General features: G+C 43.1%; 3 protein-coding genes and 1 long non-coding RNA gene across 6 annotated transcripts in view; 2 read left to right on the top strand and 2 right to left on the bottom strand.

The window, feature by feature from the left end:
- Positions 1 to 22015, bottom strand: part of LOC306647874 (insulin growth factor-like family member 4) — a 454704-nt gene that overhangs the window by 321331 nt on the left and 111358 nt on the right. The window lies entirely within an intron of this gene.
- The window catches only part of LOC306647881 (insulin growth factor-like family member 3), a 272092-nt gene that overhangs the window by 178921 nt on the left and 71156 nt on the right, over positions 1 to 22015 (bottom strand). The gene's annotated exons all lie outside the window — the stretch shown is intronic.
- LOC306647876 (insulin growth factor-like family member 4) overlaps positions 12756 to 22015 on the top strand; it is a 467977-nt gene continuing 458717 nt past the window's right edge. The window contains exon 1 of the mRNA XM_079117456.1: positions 12756 to 12829. Coding sequence (XP_078973582.1) covers positions 12760 to 12829 — 70 coding nt within the window. The 5' untranslated portion in view covers positions 12756 to 12759. The remainder of the gene's footprint in view (positions 12830 to 22015) is intronic.
- Positions 13217 to 16776, top strand: LOC306647887. 2 transcript variants are annotated; one of them, XR_013760202.1, is made up of 4 exons: positions 13217 to 13235; positions 13344 to 13580; positions 13761 to 13827; positions 16059 to 16776. It is a non-coding gene; the product is annotated as an uncharacterized lncRNA (long non-coding RNA). The 2 variants fall into 2 exon arrangements; XR_013760203.1 differs by having other exon boundaries at positions 13321 to 13580.

Below are 22015 nucleotides of genomic sequence, written 5' to 3'. Positions count from 1 at the left end.
GAACTTGGGACCCTTCTAGTCCTCGCCTTCTGTACAGCTTCAAATGGCTCTTAATCTGTGTCCTCTTAATGTCCTTTGTAATAGTAACCTGATGAACACAGATTCTTAGCACCCTAGAGTTTGACAGGGAAGGTCTGGTATATATGCCCTTGAGATGCTCAGAGGGCATCCTGTCTTACTGAAAGGCCCCATGGGGCATCCCCTTGGATATTTCTGATGTGTGATGATCTGAATATGATTTGAGTGTGTCCCCCACATACTCATGTGCTAGAAGCTTGGTCCCACAGTGAAAGTGTTGAGGTGGTGGAAGGCCCACCCTGGTGACTTCCTGAGAAAGCAGGGTTTTTTTTATAAAATGTAAGCTGGGTCTGGGGTTGTGGCTCAGTGGTGTAGCACTTGCCTAGCAAGTGTGAGGCACTGGGTTCAATTTTCAGCACCACATGTAAAAACAATGAATAAAAATAAAGGTCCATCGACAACTAAAAAAAGATATCAAAAAATAATTTTAAAAAATAAGCTGGGCCCCTCTCTCCTGCTTCACGTCTCACCATGTGACCTCTACCCCTCACATGAACACCTCTACCATGCTGACACAGCCAGGAAGCCTCATCAGAGCTGGAGATATGGGGTTGTCCCCAATATCTCCAATTTTAAAGCTCCCAAACTCTGAGCTTTAAAAAGCCTCTTTTCCTTATAAAGCACCCAGCCTCAGGGATTTTGTTAGAGCAATGAAAACAGACTAAGACATGAGATTGTCAAGAAAAACTCAAATAGCATCACCTTGATCTGATCTTTAAAATGATTTTCTGAAAATTTGAGAAACTTGCCATTAGGAGATACAGGAGTTTTAAAAGTTTTATATTAAAATAAAGCAAGTTCTGGTACTTCTATATGTATGCTCTAAAATTGGCCTGGAAACTGGATATATTTTTATTCCATCTTATATCTCTGTTCTATGCCCTGCCTAGAAACATTCTCAACTAACTCCATAAGTTCATTAGGTATGTTTATTATTTGAAATACTATAACAAGTGTCATAGTTACTGAACTTTCCACCAGCACATAATGAGCTCCTTTCTTCTCAGATTTCCTTTGCAGTTTCCCCTCTTCTCCCAACTTCCACCAAGTCAGACCAAGGCCCCTACAACGTTCATGAATATTTCCTCTACAGTCTTCTCGTGTCTGCAGACCAGGAAAAAACTGTGTGCTGCAGCTCTTCATGGCCACATGCCAATATCTGTGCTAGGAAAATGCTGCTTCACTAGTAGCCACCAGAGTGTAGTGGCATAAAGGAACAATTTTACTATTTCCACACTATCTGGAGTCAAGAGCAATATGTCTCTGCTCCATGATTTCTGAGGCTTCAGCAGGAAAGACACAAAGATTGGAGTGACTCAATACCTGGAAGCTGGAAGTTTCTGGAGGCTCCACTGCACATGTATGGCCCCTGGGACAAGGAGAAGAAATGCTCAGTGCAGCTGGGACTCAGGGCCCTCAGATGTGGCCTCTCAGTGTTTGGGGCTGCTGCAAGGCTGGATTCTGAGTGGAGCCCTGGATGACTCAGCCTGGACCTGGGTTCCAGCAGAGGAAGGTGAGGGTGCCAAGGTCACCTGCAGTAGGGAATGTGGTGTAGTAAATCTCACTGGGATCCTCCTAGTGAATACATTCTGACACATGGAGATGGCAGTTCACTTCCCCTGGCCTTACCTCCGAGCCCTTCCTTGTTCTCTCTGCTGTCTTCAAACTTCCTTTAGGTTTGCCTGTGTGTCTCACAGAGAGCATTGTTCATTGCTTGGCCTTGATGCCTAGACCAGGATAGTCCTGAAACTACAGGTGCTGATCCTGTAAAGGAAAGATAGATCCAGTTCTGTTGTGGGTTTATGAAATCACCATCAAGCCTCCAGGCATGTTCTCTCTGTTTCTGAGAACAGGGAGTGCCTCTGCCACCCAACTGCACAGGAGACTCAAATTTCCAGACAGTAGAGTGGCCCTGAGTGGTGTGGATACCTGCATGGTTTTTAAGGTAAACATCATAAAATGTAGTTTTGATCTACAAAATCCCTAGGCACAGCTCTTATCAAGGGGACACACTCATCCCCAGCACTAGCCCACATGTCTTGCTTCAGTTTGGCCAAGTCTCAGCCCAATGGACCAGGCTCCCAGTTGACCCTTAGACCAAATCCAGGCCCACTAATCATGGCAAAAACAGCACCAAAGAAAAAAAAAACCAGGGAAATATCAGCTGTGGAAGGACATTCAATGTACACATTCTCACATTCTACAGGGTTGCAGGGGAAATAAAGACTGGACTATGCAGTGCAACTCCACACAGACAGGAGCCATATCTGTTTTCCATGAGAAGCAGACAATTTATGAGTTGCCATATATTGAAAAATAAAGGCAAGACAGGGGTATGAAGATGGGGTGTACTTTAAATGCCACCTCTTTTTTTTTAATGGGAATTGAACCCAGGGGCTCTTTACCAATGAACTGCACCCCAGATATTTTTATTTTTATCTTTGAACTATGCTGCTGAATTGCCCAGGCTGGCCTTGAACTTGTGATCCTCCTGCTTCGGTCTCCTGGTATCTGGGGTTATAGGCATGGGCCATGGTACCCAGCTAAGTAGTGCCTTTTGAAAGTGAGCAGTAAGTCTGCTACCTGGCCTTTGTCCTGGAGGAAGATGGCAGAGGCATCATAGTTATGCAGGACGCTGACCAGTGCTCTGCTTTGCCCTGGAGGGAGACACTTTCCATCTTCCACTGCTCACTATGCGACATCCTTGAAAAGACTGTGGAACAGGAGAACAGTCACTGCCTCACTGCAATATGTATGGAAATGCAAGAGGCCATGGAGATTTGCCTCTGATGCCCATAAGCCAACACTGATTTCAAAAATGAATAAATCCACAAAGAAAGTAATAACAGTGCACAGCACATGGTACTGGGACAAGTGCCTCACAGCCCTGATGACTGATGGTCCCCAGTGTGTGGGGTAAAGATGCCCTAGGATGACAGAAGTGGGACCTGCTTTTGGAAGAATGCAGATCTCATTATATGTTTTCACAACTCAGATTTGCTGATGACTCCCCACCAGCCCTAGGTGACACCTTCCAGGACCTGGTCTTGTGTGTCCTCCAGCACCTACTCCCCTCCCTGCCACTCCCCATCAACCCAACAGTCACTTGCTACATCACCCCAACTAGGCCTCCATGTCCTGGCTCAGCCACCTGTCCCTGCTTGCAGGCCTCCCTGGCCCTTCACTTGAGTGACTGCTCTCCCCAGGCTCCACTTGGGCACCTCCTGCCCACCATCCTAGCCTGTTCCCATTGCCCTCTCTGGTTCATTTATGTGCCTGCTCTGCACCCATAGGACTCAAGCTAACATCCTCAGTGAGCTGATCGTGACACCCTGTGATGCTCCTGCTTGTTAGTTCAACCTGGATTTTAAAATATTTAAAAAAAATATATATACATATATATATATTATTAAAGACATGCATAGATAAGAAAAATTTCAGGATGTAATTGTTATATATTAAAAATGAAAGTCTCCCTCCCTCCTTGTATTGCAACCCCCACTGACACTCCCCAGAGACTGATGCTCTTCCTAGTTTCTGGCTTTAGTAACTTCATAATTCCTTTTTGTGGTTCTTGGGGCTCAGCTCTAACATAAGCTGTGGGATGTTAATTAACTTCTAAACTTCCTTTTCCTCTCCAAAGTCAATGAAATAATGATATGTGCCCATGTCAGGATTTATAAACATCAAATAAAATATTTGTAAACATCATGAAAATTGAAATCTCCAGGCATATTCCTTATGAGTTGCCACCAAATCAAATCCTTTTCTGGTAACATGTTGTATAGAGATTTTTTCAGGAAATAGGAGCTTATATGCTATTATTTCTATCTCTTTTAGTAACTACAAGCAATTTCCCAAATATCACAAAACTAGTCTTATAAAACCACAGAAGAGCCCACCAGGGGTTGCTGCATGGTAAGAAGCACTGGAGACAACTACTGTACTACGGTGTTGAGATTTGACTTGATATCCACATGGAACTCTAATGAACAGCACTCTACAATAGCAGAAAATATGACCTGTTTCTTCCATGGTGTCCTGTAGCAAGATATATTGTAAATGAAATGTGCCAATCTTACCGAAGATCTAAATTATCAGCACCACAGCAAACTTACCATTGGCACCTATCCAGAGTAGCCCTCGGGGGCATGAGAAGGAAGAAGCTGAGGAGTCAGCAGGTAGGAACAAGCCCAGAAACAGCTCCACAGGACAGCCCCTGACATGCCTCCTGCCCAGCAGGTTTCGAAATGTGCACTGAGAAGATTTTTCACAAGATAATTTGTTTGACTTAGTATTTCCATGTTTCCACAGGGGGAAAAAATTTTTGTGATTTTGTGATTGAACCCAGGGCCTTGTGCATGTGAGGCATATAACTGAGCTGTACACATATGGGGACATAACAGAGCTATATCCCCAACTGGAAAATCTTTTTATAGTAGAAATCAATGCAGTGAAGAATACACACACACTGCAAAATCAGGGAGAATTTCACTGACTCCCTTGGATGTGCTGGTTGTGTGAAGCTTCTGGGTGGGGAGAGAGACCCACAGCTACTGCAACAGCAGGTGTCCATGTTCCTGAAGCCCCTCCTGTTTCTCAGGCTCTCTAATGTTGTCTCTCACAGGACGGCTCCTTCACCCCCAAAACTCTCTCCTATGTTCATTTTGTGGTCCCTTCATAGTAACCCCTGGAAACCACAGTCTGTTCTCCATCCTTGCAGTTTGGCCTGTCCAAGAATATTAGGTAAGTGATTGACACCAAGTGTAGTCTTTAGAGAGCAACTTCTTTCTCCACCCACAATGTTGATACTGCTGTTTATGGGTGATGAGCTTTGCTCCCTCAGATGTTGAAGATTAACACCAGAGAAGCAAGCCAAGGCAAACATATGGAGCAGATCTGATTTATAGGTAGTAACACAGACTGCTCCCAGGAGAAAGAAGGGGGCCATGACTGGTGTTCTGGAATCCCAAGAACTGAGCATGTCCTGTGCTTTTTATAGATTAGAATCTCCTGCTCACTGCCCCCTAATCTCTCTCCTTCCTGCCTATGTGACTACAAGCCCAGGAGATGTCTGTGAGATGGCAAAATGTGAAAAGCAGATGGGCAGTGGGCAGGGCCAAGTGGAGTGACCCAGGCAGGAGGAGCCCAGGGGACAGTAATTAGCAATTCCCTGCCCACAGCCCTTTGGGAGGGAGCAAGTGACCTTGGTAATCGAAGGGCTCTGGGGACATTGACTTTCCTTTCTCCCAGGGTGGTCTCCCATTTCCAGGACTCAGACGGCCTCCACTCCTCAACTCCACTGATTTCCCTATTCTACACTAACTGCTTGTCCTCAATTCTGGCTTCTCTGTCTTGGAAATCCATCCACATCATTACCAGGTCTCTATTGATAAGGTTTTTTTTTTTTTTTTTTCCTTTTATTGCTGGGTTGTATAGATACATCAGCTTGTCCATTGATTCACCTGTTGATAGATATTTGTGTTGTTTTCCATTTGGTGTTATTACCAGTAAAACTGCCATGAACATTCTTGTGCTTTTTTGTGGGAACAAGTTTTTGTTTCTCCGGGATGAATGTCCAGGACTTTGAGAGATGGGTCATGTGGTGAGTGAAGGTTCATTATAAGAAACTGCCAGTCCATTTCTCATTTCCACCTCTATTGTTAAAAATGTTCTCTTTATACTAGGTGTGAGGTGGTCATTCCTTGTGGTCTTATTTTTAGTCCCCTAAGAACTCATGATGTCAAACAATTCTCAAGTGCTCATTGCTACCTGTTAGGTAGGAATTCTGGTGACTGTAGTGGGCACAGCGGAGCAACTGAGACAAAGGACAGTGCACCAAATGGTGACCGATCAAGTGGGCTGGGATACTCCACTGACATGTAACATCCACCTGTCACTCAGCAGGACCCCCTCCCATTCAGACCTATAAAGACCCTGGGTAGCCGGGGCCATGCTCAATTTTCTCCAGCTTCTGTACCCAGATTTGGTGCTGAAACCCGGGAGGGGTTTTCCGGCTCCCCTCCCAGGGTTGAGGCACACCCCCTGCTGCAGAAGAACCAGATTCTGTTCTGTTCTGCTCAGCTCTGCTCCGTTCTGCTCCATCCCATTTCTCTTTATCTGGTGTCAGATTGGGGTAAGTTAGGGTTTTTTTCCCATTTGCAGTTCCAATTTCCCTCCATTCCACAGGGATTTTATCTGTTCGTGCATGCCATAGATACCCCCGCCGTTCCATTTGGGCTCTGGTCACAGGGAACTCTGTTTCATACATTCTCTAGCACCCCCACACCATCTACCCTACCATTGCCCCCAGACCTGGTTAACCCCCAAGTCTAGGATACTTCCAAGTCAGTCATAACCTTCCACCACAAGCCAGTCTTTATCCAACTGAAACCTCATGCTAAGTTTCCTTCACATCCTCAGTCTCCAATTTCCCATACTCACAGGGAAGGACTTAAACCCATTATAAACTGGTTGCTTACTCAGGGACTCCTTATCCCTACTGACTCCCCTTGTAACACCCCCATATTGCCAGTACATAAACCCTCAGGAACTTATCACTTGGTCCAGGACCTGCATCTAATTAATGAGGCAGTTATTCCCATCCCCTAGAGGTTCCTAATCCTTACAACCTTCTTTCCCACATCCCCCCTTCTACCACCAACTTCATAGTTCTGGATCTTTACAGTTTCCCTTCACCTCACCCCTATTACATCTGATCCTTCACATGGGAGGATCCTACATCCTTTAGGTCTCAACAGCTGACATGGACAGTTTTATCCCAAGGCTTCTGGGACAGTCCTCGCCTTTTGGGGCAAGACTTAACTCAGGATTTCGCTACTTGTGACTTGGGAGATAACACACTCCTACCTCTAAAAGTCCCACAACAGACAGAAACCAAGCCCTGTGTGACTTACACCCACCAGAAATGGCAGATTACATTCTCTCCTTCCTGGGTTTGGCTGGTTTTATCAGACACTGGATCCCTAATTTTGCATTCCTTGCCAAACCCCTATATCAGGCAGCAAAGGAGACTCCACATGGGCCCCTTACCTCCCCCAAGATGATAGCTAAATATTTTTACAAGCTCAGGGATGCTCTTACATCCTTCCCTGCTCTCTCTCTTCCCAACCCTAACCGTCCTTTCCACCTCTTCATAGATGTAAAATAGGGTGTTGCCACTGGCCTCCTCATGCAACCAATGAACCTTCTTACAGACCGGTGGCATATCTCTCCAGGCAGCTTGATTCCATGGTTTGTGTGTGGCTACCATGTCTTGAGCACTGGCGGCAGCAGCTGAATTAACTAAGGAAGCTCTAAAACTCACTATACTCCAACCAATAACTGTTTTCCACCCATCAACTGCAGGACCTCTTAAGCCATGAATCCCTTCCACTCCCACAGGTGCTACAGGCACTACATTCACCTCAAGAATGCCTCTTCAATTACCCACTCCCCTAACTAACTTAACCATTTTTGTAGATGGCAGTTCTGTGCTGGGTCCCAATAGGTACCGTAGAGCCACTTATGAAGTTGTCACCAATGCCTCAGTTCTAGAAGCCAATTGCCTTCATAAAGCAACCAGTTCCCAAAAGGTCAAACTCTTTGCTCTGATTAGGACTCCAATTCCATCCAAAGGTAAACAGGTTAACATCTACACAGATTCCAAATATGCCTTCTTGATTGCTCACTCACATTGGGCTATATGGAAGTAGTGTGGATTTTTCACCACAAAGTGCTCACCAGATAGGAAAGAAAAACAGAAGGTTCTAAATATGGGGATATATTCAGTAGAAGGGAAAATAATGTTTCTGGGTAAGAAAGTTCTTGTGTAATGGAATATATGAGGGTCATAGTAAGTGCTAAGGAAGTCTGTGTAAGTAAAGGGCAAATTTCAACAAGTTTGCATATAACTAAGTTGGTTATATGTATATGAGACAATCAGTTAAAACTATTTAAGGTTTTTCTTAAGGTCAAATACTAATGTACTGGTCATCTATATGTTAAAATGACATTGTGTCTGTTAGGTTTTATTCTTTATAAGCTTCTTAAAATGACACTTAAGAAAGAGTGTGATGCACAATAGCAAAAAATGGGACAATGGTGACTGATATTGGTCTCTGATGACCTCATGGCTGTGGCCTGGTGCCTGGGAGTGTTCCTGTGCAAGATGCCTAACTGCTGTGGCAGTACCCTCACTGGGGAAGCTCTGTGCAGGAGTCCTATCAGCTCTGACATTGATCTCAGGCACACAGCTCTTGGGAAGGAAAGAATTTTTTGCCAGATAACCAGTGTTTCCTCAGCTCCTTTCTCTGGCTCCTGCCTGCCTTACAGAAACTTTGGACAGTGGACTTTCTTGAGAGCTACACAGAGCTCCTAACATTGCACTTTGTGGCTATGAAAATTACATAGATATCCTAGTCTCTGTAACTTTCCTGAAAACAAAAAATAATCCTTACATAATATATAACCTGATAATAAGACATATATAAATAAAGATTGCTGACATAACTGTTTAGATCTGCATTTCCATCAGACAACAGACCTCCATCTGATCTCAGCTTAATCTTCAAACTCTGTGTTTTGTGAAAATCCCTGCCTGACCTGAAATAAGGCTCTGCCTTACCCTGCTGCATGTTGGAATGGCTCCAAAGTAAGCCAGACTTTAATTCATTTAAAGTTGTGTTCAAAAGTTTGATATTTGTTGTAAAGATTACTGTGATCTTAAACAGGGGATATAATGAATAACGCAGCCAAAATTCAAAATAGCTATGACACAAACTGGATGTTTTACTGTTGGTGACTCCATTTTGTGTTTTCCTTGTAAACTCTATAACTGTTGCCTAATTAATTTTTTTGCAGAAGTACTGCTTCAAGAGCAAACACTGAATTAACATGAAATAGTAAGGCATCACCAATAGGACAGATAATCTAAACCCCAATTAGATAAAAGGGGGTGAATAACTGTACAGTCTTAGTGAAGTTAAAGCCCAGCACTAATGGAGCTAAGAAGTTGCTCTTAAGTTCTCTGCGAGTGACCCCTGTGGGAACTCAGCCGATTCTTAACAGACAGGAACAGGTCAATTTGACCAGCTTGATCTTAGACATCTAACAAAACAGTTAAAACTAAAATATAGCCATTCTTGGGCATTTAAAAAAATAATAGTTTGATGCAACTTAAGATGTACACTTGTGTTAACCCCCCTAGAATAAATAAAGTCTGGAAGCTACAAGAGAGAAATTCTTAGGCAGATGTACCTGCTAACTATCAAGAGAAACTGCCAGAATCAGGAGATTTTAGTCAGTGTAAGACCTACAGATCCTCCTAAACTACATAGATACACTTAATCTATGCTTGCTAGTATGATTACCTAGCACTAAGTCACAAAAAATATAGAGATCTCTACTAAACACAGGTTATACCAACAAGAGAACTTGGTCATGCAGTCACTGCCACCCAAAAGCTAGAACAGCAACTCCAGAAGGCAGAATGTTGTTGCTACATGAATGAAACCAGTCTAATGGAAAAGTGAGATCAAAACTCTCAGATGTCTAAATAAAAGGCTGAAGCAAGAAAAATCAAATGACCCCTGGCCAGGATGGCTGAACTCCACTCTTGCCACCTGGCTGACCACTACCCTTACTCCCCTATTTGTGATAAGATTTCTGCTAATCATTACTCCCTGTCTTCTCAGGTTTGCCCGGAACCACATGAGAATGGTTGCCAGGGTGACATACAACCAGATGCTCCTACACTCCTATAGCAGCCTCACCGCCGACCTAGAACCTGAATCTTTTTCTCTCCATTACACCCCCTAACAAGCAGGAAGTAGCCAGATGGACTCCAGTGCCCTATATCACCAAAAAGGTCAGGATGTTAGGTCGGAATTTGGGCGGCTGTAGGGGGCACAGCAACTGAGATGAAGGACAGTGCACCAAATGGTGACCAATCAAGTGGGCTGGAAAATTCCACTGATCCTTAACATCCACCTGTCACTCAGCAGGACCCCCACCCATTCTGGGCTATAAAGACCCTGGGTAGCGGGGGCCACACTTGATTTTCTCTGGCTCCTGTACCCTGGGGGTCTGAGAATTTTTCCCGAGAGCCAAATTTCAATAAAGCTTACTTCAGCTGCTTTCTGTCTGATTTTCTTTGGCTGCTAACCGTGCCCTGAGTTTACACTACCTATTTATCCTGTTTGGTTAGGTGCTGCTCTTACTTGTACTGAGTTGTTTGTTTTCTGTTTACTTTTGAGAACTTTTTAGACACTTGTAAACACTGGATATATAATTCCACATCATACATGCATGCTCAGCATAGAAATCCTATATGAAATATGAGATGGACAAATAATGCCCCCCCCAAAAAAAAATTAGTCCTGACAGAATTCTGTTTATCAACATCTGCTTTATTTATTTATTTATTTTTAAGTTTGAAAGTGTTCTCTCCTCTTCTTTTTTTCCCCTTTGAACCTGGGATATCATGTATAGGAGGCAAATATTCTATTACTGAGCTACATTCCAGGCTTTTTATTTTATTTTGAGACAGGGTCTGGCTAAGTTTCTGAGGCTGGCCTGGAACTTGTGATCCTCCTGCCTCAGCCTCCTAAGTAGCTGAGATTACTGGCATGTACCAACACATCCAGGTTGCATTTTATATTTGGATCCATCCTGATATAATTTTTATATAAAGTGTGAGGTACCCTTACAGATTCTTTAGCCCCCTGGCAAGGGCCACTACTGCTCATTCTTAATTCAGTTTCCCTTGAGTCTTCTAAATCATAACATTTAACATTTAGTTCATGTTTGATTTCTCGCATCAGTCATAGGTGCTCCTCCACCCACATGTCCTCTATGTGTTTTAACAGACTCAGACCTGAGTATTTCATGGGGGGTTGTACCTGGCAGTGTTTTTCAAATGTCAATTTCCAGCTGTTCAAGCTAGGGTAGAGAATTCCTGAGTTTGGGTACTGACCTTTCTTCTTTCATCCACCCTCATTTCAGTGATCAGTTCCAGGAGCTTTTCTGTGGTTTTAGGGCAACAATTCCCCTTTTCCCTGGTGGTCCTGCATGTCTCCACCTGAGCCATGGGGGCATGAAAGCTGCTGCATGGTCATTGTCATTTTCATCTCCTCTAAAGAGGCTGCCACAAGAAGACCTCTGCTGGTCGCCCACCAGCATGGATTATGAGGTCTAAGGCTTTCCAGCTCAGCCCCTGAGGAGAGAGCTGCAGGCTGTGAAGTTGTGTAGCTGCAACAGGCTTTCGTGGCCTGGCCACAGTGTCTGATTTTTCTTGTTTCCCTTTGATTTTTGGTCCCATTGATTGATTGTCTTCCTGGGCAAGAAACATAGGGAGCTGGGTCCTGTGGCTCACCTTGCTTTGTCTATGCAAGTAATAGAACTGTCTGATTTTTAAAAAATTGCTTTTATTGTTCTTTGTTTTCTGTTTTTTTTTTTGTTTTGTTTTGTTTTGTTTTCTGGAAGAATCTATAAGCCCTGATTTTTGCTTGACAGTAGAGTCCATGAGATTTTCAGATGTTTCAGTTATAGAGATTAATTCTTCTACTGATCACCTTATTATTTTCCTCCACAGTTTTGTTCACCCAGGATTTCTTTTTCATGGTGTCCTGAATTTCTGGGTTGCTGCTCAGAGTTATGAATGTGGCATCAAGTTAATTAGCTAAGATGGAAATGATCTATTTTCCCAGAGCAGTTTTGTATAAATGAGTGTGTGGCAGTGGGATGAGGGTGGTTTTTACAAGCAGCACTCCTGTTGGGGTGCAGGGGCCAGGAGAAGGCATGGCAAGAATCTGACACCCATACAGACACATATGCAGAAGGAGAGTTGGCAAGGCCATATGTGTGGCAGATAATTCAAGTACTGCACATCCAGTTTAGAGAGAAGGAGGAGGAACAGGGGTCTCCCTGATGTTGAAAAAGGCCTTATGTGACTCTAAAGCTTCTGCCTGACCCCTCCTCCACCCTCCCAGCCTTTTCACTGTGACTCAGAGGAAACTCCTGGAAATCAGGGTGGGGAGGGCCACACTGTCAGAACACTGCAGTGTCAGTGACAGCTCAGCTCTTCACACACATAATACTCATCACATATATGATAGTGGTGGTGGCAATAAAATAATGGTATTAAACATGGATGGGGCATTTCTACAACAAGGATTGTACAAATAAAGTCACTGCCCTTCCCTCTGCTCTGGGAATTCCAGAGTTCTGACCTATGATTCTGTTCCTTTTTTGTTCTCCCAAGACTCTGTTGTTCCTCTAGTCCATGCTGAAACTCCATAATTCCTCCCTAATACATGAAGAATTCTTCACATTTCATGAGGGGAGGTAGACTAAGATGCAGGACTGAGATGCCTTGAAACTTACAGGGTGGAGAGAATGGGAAGCCTAGAAACAGCCAGTGGTTGATGGGGGCTTGCACACAAAACTCAGTTCCCCTGAGCAGCAATGAAAAAAAGGGCACTTTCCAGGGTAGCATATGGTAATCAGTTTGGAAACTGGTATGTGCTTTCATCTGTGGTTGTTTCCTACATGCAGATGATTTGTTCCCAACCCTTCCCAGGGACAGCACTGCATCTGGATAATATGAGATGGGAGGGCCCCACTTTAATTCTTCCCTAGCTGCTTCCATAACCCTTTATAAGCCACAGATCAAGGTCCCAGATGGCTGTGCTGCTGCTCTGCCTCCCTCTGCTCCACAGCCAAACCAGAACCATGCTGCTCAGAATCTTTGGTAAGGAGGCTTCAGCCCCAAGTTGAGCCTGAATGTTCTCTCACCCCTTTGTCCCTCTGAACCTTGAAGTCAGTTCTCTCTTCTGTATTCAGTTCTCAGCTTCCCACCTGGTGATCACCCCCCTGTCTTCCCTGACTGCTCTACACCCTCTTTCCCCACCTGAAAATTTCAGAGGGTTCACTTTTCCCAGACCCCTCCCTACATTTCCTCACTTGCCAGCACAGAGCCCAGGACCTAAAATCCACTCAGCCATTACCAGCAACCAAAGAAGAAGCAGTTCAGTGACATCACCCTGGGACCCTTGAGCATGACCTGGCTACACTCCCAGCCTCACTTTCATTTCCCTCTATTCTCAGTTTCTGTCTTCATAGTTGGACTCCTGAGGTAGACTCAGAAGGATTCACAGGTGAGGACAGGGACAGTGAGGAGATGCCACTGGTGGGGGGGTCCTACACTGGCCCTTGGAGCCCCCCCAGCTCTGACTCTTCTAGATACTGGCCCATGGCTGTGCTAGCCAGCGCCCAGGTGTGGGGACCAGACCTATGACCCTTTGGAGCAGTGCTGTGACAATGACACCATCCTGCCCCTGAATGCAGCCCGGTTGTGTGTCCCCAACTGCATCTTCTATCCCTGCTTCCAGCACTGCTGCCTGGAATCCCAGGGCTCTCAGCATCAGGCAGTGGTGACATTCAAGGTCCCAGGCATGAAGCCTGACTGTAGGTCCTCCCCCATCTCCAGGATTTGTGCCCAGGTAAGCCTGTGATCCAGCCCAGGCTGGGGGAGGGGCAGCAGGGGACAGAGCTTGGTTGCAGCCCCTGTTGAGATTCCATCTCCCATCCCTGAATAAGCATGTGACTCCCCCAATTCCCTGTGTCTCTTGTCCCTTCACCTCACCCCTATCTCTCTGCTGTCTCCCTTTCTCTTTATGCAGGAACACCACCCAACCAGCCCTTGGTCAGATCTGACTTCATCTAGACAAGTCTGAAGAGCAGATCCTGGTATCTAGTAATCAGTCATGCTGAGGTTTCTAATTATTGCTATGGTTTGAGTGAGTCCTCCAAGTTCATGTGGAAGAATGCTAATTTATTTTGGGGGCGCACGGTGCTGGGGATTGAACCCAGGGTCTTAAGCACTCTACCAACTGGGCTATCTCCCCTGCCTGGGAATCTTAATTCTTCAATGCTGGAGTGACTCCTAGAGATGGGGAGGATGGGAGTAGGTGGGAGTGTTGAGGTCACAGGGGCAGACATCATGAATGTCTTAGTGCCGTCTGGTAGGAGCAAGTTCTACTCCCCAGATTTGTTACCTTGAGAGCAGGTTGTTATAACAAGGCTGCTCCTCATGCTCTTTCTACTCTCACTACATGCACTGCCCTTCTGTCTTCCACAGGGAGTTGAGTGGCATGGAGCCCTAGACAGATGTTACCAAGTGATCTTGAACTTTCCAGACTCCAGAACCATGAGTCAGAATAAAGTTCTTTCCTTATAAATTATTCAATCTAGGTCATTTTATTATGGCAACAGAAAACAGAACAAGACAACTATATTGCTTCTTTTTATCGGAGCCAGGTACTGGGGATTGAACTCAGTGGCACTCAAACACTGAGCCATATCTCCAGCCCTATTTTCACATTTCATTTAGAGACAGTGTCTCACTTTTCCTGAGGCTGGCCTTGAACTCATGATCTTCCTGCCTCAGCTTCCCGAGCAGCTGGGATTACAGGCATGCAATACTGGCCCAGCCCTATAGCACTTCTTATATCCTTAAATTTCCTATGAGATGAAAACAGAAAGCATGTGTTTCTTGAAGTGGTATTGGCTTCATTATGGATTTTTTTATGGTAATTTTATTAAACCACAAAATTCTAGTAACAAAATGTAATTTATTGGAAGGAAATTATTCTTTTATTTTCTTCTGGGAATTCCCACCTTGGTGATGCTGTATAAAAGTAACAAATCCTCACTATTAAATAAGAAGGTATTGGGTTCATAGAGGAAATTTTAATGGAGACAGGTGTTTAATTTGAGAATTATCTACATCTTCAATTCAGGGTTCCCCAGAAAATCAATCCCATATCTACCTTAAAAGGAGAAATTACCTGGAGCCTTCCCATTTGCTCTTCTTTGCAGCCTGTCTTAGTCTGTTTTGTGATGATACAACAAAATACCTGAGATGGGGTACATTATAAAGAAAAGAGTATTTTAGCTCACAGTTTTGGAGGTCCAAAGGTCAAGACCAGGAAACCCTATCTGCTCAGTCTTAGGTGAGGTCTTCTAGCTCACCATGGTGGATGACATCAAAGATGGCGCACATACTATAGTGGTTAGTGGTGTGTGCAGAAGAGAGAGGTCACACGGTGAGAGAGGAAGCAAGAGAGCAAGACAATAGAGCTGAACTTGGTTCAGATAACCAACCTAGTCCCATGATACCTAAGCTGTTTTTGCAAGACAGGCATTGATACCTTCCCAGGGTGCTTTCCCCCATGGCTTAATCACCTCTGGGTAGACTCCACTTCTTAAAGGGTCTACCATCCTTAGTACTTTTACACTGGAAACCAAACCTTCAGCCCATAAGCTTTTGAGGGAAAAAATCATAACCAAACCATGGCAGAGCCCATCTAACACGTGTCAAGTCAACCACACAATCCTCAAGGAAGTCTCAACTCATCTGATAATTGGGCAAGCAGCAAATTTCTCCCTAAACAGGCCAATGGCATAGCATGCTGAAGCCTGATAGGACTGGGGGTTCCAAAAGGCTGGGATGGGCCAAGTTCTAGCCCTTCTGACACCCATGCTGGGAAACTGGGGTTCCATCCTGAGCACAACTTTCAGGATTCTCACTCTAATATAGTGGGGACCTTGAGCTCTTGCGTCCAGGGAAAGTTCTTTCCAAGGTTAGGGGGTTTTATGTTCTAGGGAACATTTAGAGAAGGTAGACAGAGCCTTCTACATAATTTGCAGGGCCTAGTGCAAAATGGGTGAGCTTAGTTCAAAAAATTCAGGAAAAAGAGATAACACAATTACCTTCATTTGAACATCATACAGTTGTTCATGTATTTAAACACCACAGAGTAATATATATACATCTGTAATTTTATGTATTGATTTAAAATTTTAAAGATACTAAGATGTTGAGAATATTTCTTTTTAATTATTTTATTACTAACAAAACATAGTAGGGAAAGTTATGCTTCAATGGATTAGCCCATTTTTCCTGCTCTTCCTGCTAGGTAAATCTAAAAGCCCTGACTATTGTAAAACAAAGATAAGACTGTGAATGGTGGAGTGAAAAAGGCAGACTGAAGTCCTCAGGTCCAAAGGACAATATGTTGGTGAGTTCCTGGACCTTCTTTGACATCATAGGTCCAAGACTCACAACTGAAAATGTCAACAACCCAGAAAGAGGAATGGAAGAACACCAATAAGGCATGTCTCAAAGTTCTCCCTCTAGCCACAGGACCAGGACAAGGGAAGTCTAACAAGACATGCAATTTTGGGACAATAATGGCTTTACTCCAGCCAAACTTCAGCAAAGTTCAGTGGAAAACCTTTCAACTCACCTGCCAGCAAGAAGTTACTTCAAATACCCCTTGTCTTCATCCATATTTCTGTTACTATAGCAACATCCCTGAGGCTTTTAATGTATAAAGAAAAGAGGCTCATGTGGCTCACAGTTCTGGAGGCTTGAGGTCATGGCACTAGCCTCTGATTGCCTCTGGTGTAGGCCTCATGGTGCATCACAATGACAGGAGGGCATGTGACAGGAGAGATCACATCCTAGACAGGAAACCAAAGCACAGCTGGGTTCCCATGAGAACTACATTCACCCCTTCAAATGGCACACCCCAATAATCCAGAGACCTCACCCTAGGCCCCACTACCATGTCCTACACTGCCAAACTCACAGTGCCAGTGAGGGGTGATGGGTGATGGGGGATTAGAAAAGAAAGTCTCTTACCTGGGATCAAGTGGAATGCTGCTCTTTGGTGGAGAAGCAGATGTAAAGAGTCATGCCAGCAATTTTTATTTATATATGTCTCATTATCAGTTTAAAGACTATGCAACCATTATTCTTTGTACTCAGGAAAATTACAGAAACTAGAAACAACTCTACAACTTTTCCACAGTTGCAGTGTGCAATGTTAGGAGCTTTTTGTAGAGCTCAAGGGGGTCCATTGCTTAAAGTTACTGTTAAGAAGGCAAGCTCAGGAAAAGCAGAGCTGGCGAAATGTTGTGGTTGTCTAGCATGAGAATTCTTCTATCCCTGGGAGCTATGTGCCTGAGATCAAGGTCGAAGCTGATAAGGTTCTTGCACAGAGCCTCTTTGGGCAGAGTGTTAACACAGCAGCTGAGCATCCTGTGCCCTGTCTTGAACATTACCAAGTAGCAGGCATGCCACAGCCATGAGGTCATCAGAGACCCCCAATCCCAGGCACTGCTCTCTCATCCTGGGTCACCGCTCTCCACACCCCACCTCCTAAGGGTTCCAACACCTCTTAACAGTCTTACACTGAGGACCAAGTTTTCAACCCCTGAGCCCTTGGGAGGCAAATCACATTCAAACCACAGCACCCACATGGATGCTGTCAGAGAAGAACAGGGGTGGGCTGGGAAAGACATTCTGTCAGGCAGTGACAAGGCTTCCCTCCACCGATTTATCTGCTGTAAAAATATTTAATTCATGTTATATCTTGGATTATAAATTTCTTTTAAAAATTATAAAAATTTTATAATTAAAATTTTATATAAAAAATATAATTTATTTTGTACTATGGAGTGATTTCAGGGGCACTTAACTAGTGGGTAACATCCCCAGCCCTTTTTTTGTATTTTATTTAGAGACAGGGTCTCACCGAGTTACTTAAGTCCTTGCTAAATTGCTGAATCTGGCTTTGAACTCATGATTCTCCTGCCTCAGCCTTCCAAACTGTTGGGATTACAGGCATGTGCCATTACTTCCAGCAAAATTTTTTGGAATTATAATTTTTTTCTTTTTTCTTTGTTGTTGTTTTTTTTTTTTTTTTTTTCTTTTATTAGGTATTTAACCCAAGGGCACTTAAGCACTGAGCCACATCCCCAATCCATTACTTTGTTTTGTTTTGTTTTGTCTTTTGTTTGTTTGTTTGCCTTTGATACAGGGTCTTGCTCTATTGAGGGCTTTGATCCTCCTGCCTCAGCATCCTGAGCTGCTGGGATTTTAGGTGTGCACCACCATAGCTGGCTAAGAATTTTTTTTTATCTTACATCTGAACAAATATATTGTGTCATCAAAATGTAGACTTTCAAAAATCTTAATTTTTGACTTATACAAAAAATGAAAAATCACCAAAAATATTTACATTTAATATTTGGAATTATCTTTTCAATTATGACTGGGGCTACTGAGATTATTTTACAGAATGACAACTCTCTGGTAAATTTCTTTCTTATGCTAGATGTTTTCTCTTTAATTGAAAAATTACTCAATAACTTTTAAGTACATGCACTAATTTTAAAGGACTAGTGTTTTAAAACATATGTACATTGTTAACATCAGTAAAACTACCACTCATGTCAAGATACAGAGCATTTTTTGCATGAATGTCATATTATTTCTTACATAATCTTTCTTAAATATTACATCCTATAATGTATGTTTAGCAAACATGAAATATTTTGTTAGAGTCAGGCACAATGCTGCACACCTATAGTTCCAGCTACTTGGAGGCTGGGAAAGGAGGATTTCTTAAGTCCAGGATTTCAAGGAAAACCTGGGGAACATTATGAAACTGTCCAAGAAATATCTATTTTGTTATATCTTTGAATTTTACCTGATAAAAATGTTGCTCTTAAATTCTGTGGACTGACATGATTTCCATTATCATAAAAGCTTTAATCTTTCATTTGATACAAATGTGCATATCAAATTGAGTTTGGGTTTTTGTTGTTGTTTTGTTTTGTTTTGTTCTGGGCACCACAGATTGATCCCAGGGGTGTTTAACCACTGAACCATGTCCCCAGCCCTTTCTTTTTATTTTGCTACATTTTTGAGGCTGACCTTAAACTTGTGGTCCTCTTGCTTCAGCCTCCTGAGTCACTGGGATGACACACCTGTCCCATCATGCCAGGCTCAATCGAGATATTTCTAATAAACATATTTAACCAGTTTCTGAGTATGATAACTCACTGTATCTCTGTTGATACATTTTATTCTCATCCTAATGCTTCCTTTCTCTTTTCATTTTCATATTGTTTTTGACTTTTTACCTCTTTTTCTCCAATCCAAAAAAATTAGAATGAATGTATATTGTACTCTTGTCTGTACACTTACCTCAATGTTAAATTGACTCAGTGAACTATTATATGATGCAATGAGAGTTTTTCCAATGTAGCACATAAAACAAGTTTTAATCCACCCCTCTTCAATTGCTGATATGGGAGTTTTCTTTTCAGACTATTATATTAACATTATGGACAAACATGTTAGATCTTTTTCATCTATAAACATACAGAAAAAGAACACTGTAGCAGTTGTCTTTCAATTTTTTTTAGATTAAGAATAACTTTATTATGCTTGTCCTGTTTAGAGTGGCAAAGTCTTTTCATTTTACTCTTGTTTAGCTTAGAAACACACAGTACTACTTGGAAAACTTACATATATATATAAAACCAATATTGGTATTTTGATGTTTAATCTCAAATCTACTATAATATGTGAAGATCAAGCAAGAAACCAAAAATGGTTTCATAATTTGAATGTAATTTAAATACTATTTGAAAGTGAGGCATTGGGGTGCCCATACCCATACTCCCAGCTACCTGGAAGGGTGAGGAAGGAGAATGCTTGGGCCCAAGAATTCAGGTCAACCTGGACAACATAGTTACACCAGGGGGGTTGGGGGTAAGAGAAGAAGGGAGGAACTTTACATTCAATAGAGGAAAATGAGAGGGAGGAGGGTATGAAAAATGGTGTACTGAGACAGACGTCATTACCCTATGTACATGTATGATTACACAAGTGGTGTAAATCTATGTCATGCACAACCATAGAAATGAAATGATGTACCCCATTTGTGTACAATGAATCAAAATGCAATCTGTAAAAATAAAAGAAAGAAAGGAAGGAAGAAAAGAAGGAAGGAAGGAAGGAAGGAAGAAAAAGAAAGGAAGAAAGAAAGAAAAAAAGAATTTTAGGAAAAGATTACTTACATTATTTCTGTACCTCCAATTATAAGGAAAATTTCATTTTAAAACTACCTACCTTACTGGTAGTAGTGAAACCAGAGTTGCTCTGCTTCTGCTGGCAGGTGGCATCTGCACAAGCTGCAGACCTCTGCAGCTGAGGAGTGTCACAGCTCTTAATGACAGGCCATGCCCTCCAATGTTGCAGCAGACCCCAGCAGCTCACCATCCATTTCTTCTTTTTGGATTCTTGTCTTGGGGTTTCAAAGAATGAAATCCACAGACCAGGATAAGTGAGTATAAGAGAGGATTTATTGAAGAAGAGGAACAGAAGTCAGCAGGGAAGGAGGGGACCCAAGAGGGCTTTGCATTTGAGTGTGTTAGTCTAGGGACTTATATAGCACTTGGGTCAATGTTACTGTTCCAAACTTGCACTAATCAACGTTTTGCCCCAAACTATACTAATTAGGTTTTGGGAAAGTACTAAATGCTATTGACTAGCCCTGCAATCCCATTCAGGGTGCTCTACTTCCATTTTCCTGCTGCCACAGAAAGCGGGAGATTGCAGTCAATGGATCCTGCATGCTTAGGACTTCCAGAGCTGCAACACTGCATGAAGTGGGTTCCTGCACCAGTGTCCTCACTGGTCAGTGTGCCTTGACTCGCCTTGGTACTGGCCTGCAAGGTCTTAGGCCTGTGCTGGCATGGTGGCCTCCATGTGACCATAGGCCATGCTCCAGACCCTGGGCTGCTGCTCTGCTGATCTACCCCTCCTCCACTCTGTTACTGCTCTCAGCAGAGACCAATGGGCTGGCTGCACAACTTGGTGGCCTGGGAGCCATGTCATTCCCCACTCTGAAGAAGTGTTTATAACAGTTTCCTAACTGGGGGAAAGGATGATGATCACTCTGGCTGCTTCAAACTGAAAAGGAGTATTGACAGGAAACAGGACTTAGGGTCTTCTTACAGAGGCCTACCTAAGGGCCCCCAGTGGAGTGGAAGCTTGGATTTGGATTCCGTTTGTAAGGCTATTTGTAGCTTTGGCATCTCACACATCAGGGCAGTCCAGAGATCCATGGTGGTGGTTGGCAGATGACCACATGCAGCATACATAGGGAAGAGATCATATTAAGACAGCAATAAGCAAGACAGAAACACATTTTCTGTAAAGAATTAGCACAAAACCAATTTATTAGCCAGTCTCTGAAAACCATGAAGATGAGTAGATTATTAAGGTTTAAGGTGGGGTCTATTATATCACCAATTTATGATTGGAGGCCATTTAAGACTTCAGAAAAAATACTGTGGGCATGTCTGAGCCAACTCTAAAGCAGAGGTAGGCCCTTTGGAGAACTCTTGGTGCAATTTCGCCCATCTGAGATTGCTCTGTTGCTTTGACAGACGTCCTGCTCAAAGAGAAGTCTGTGATTCTGAGGAACTTATTGGCTCTGACAGCCCTAGATTCAAACATAATTCCTAGGAGGTGGAGAGAAATACCAGTTCCCCAACTAGTCTCTTGGAGCCAACTGCCTGGAGAAGGAAGAATTACAAGTGATGAGTCCCCAGTCAAGCAATCACCCCTAGACTCCTCGCTTCTTATACCTTGCAGAACCCCTTCTCAACATAAATTCCTTTGGTGCATTTCATTCTAAATAAAGCACTCATGGGATTTTCTGTTTCTTAGGATCATACTCAACAAGTCTATTCCACCCATTAATGCCCCCACTTTAAAAAATATATTTCTCATCTTCTGTGTTTATTTCTTATTACTACTTTTCAGACTTTTTATTTCCAGCTGGCCCACACCTCCAAGTATTACTTATTCCCTACCCGCACAGGCTGTGGCTGAGACTCAAGGCTGTTGGTGACACCCCTTGAGACCTGCTAGTTAGACTAGTTGCTGTTACCAATACAAAATACCTAAAGCTTCCTATGATCTTTATTTTTTTTTCTTTTTTATTTATTGTAAACAATGGGATACATGTTGTTTCTCTGCTTGTACATGGCATAAAGGCATACCATTTGT

Source organism: Sciurus vulgaris, assembly GCF_902686455.1.
Source record: "Sciurus vulgaris genome assembly, chromosome: 17".
NCBI classification, from domain to species: Eukaryota; Metazoa; Chordata; class Mammalia; order Rodentia; family Sciuridae; genus Sciurus; species Sciurus vulgaris.
This window is presented reverse-complemented; position numbering and strand designations above follow the sequence as displayed.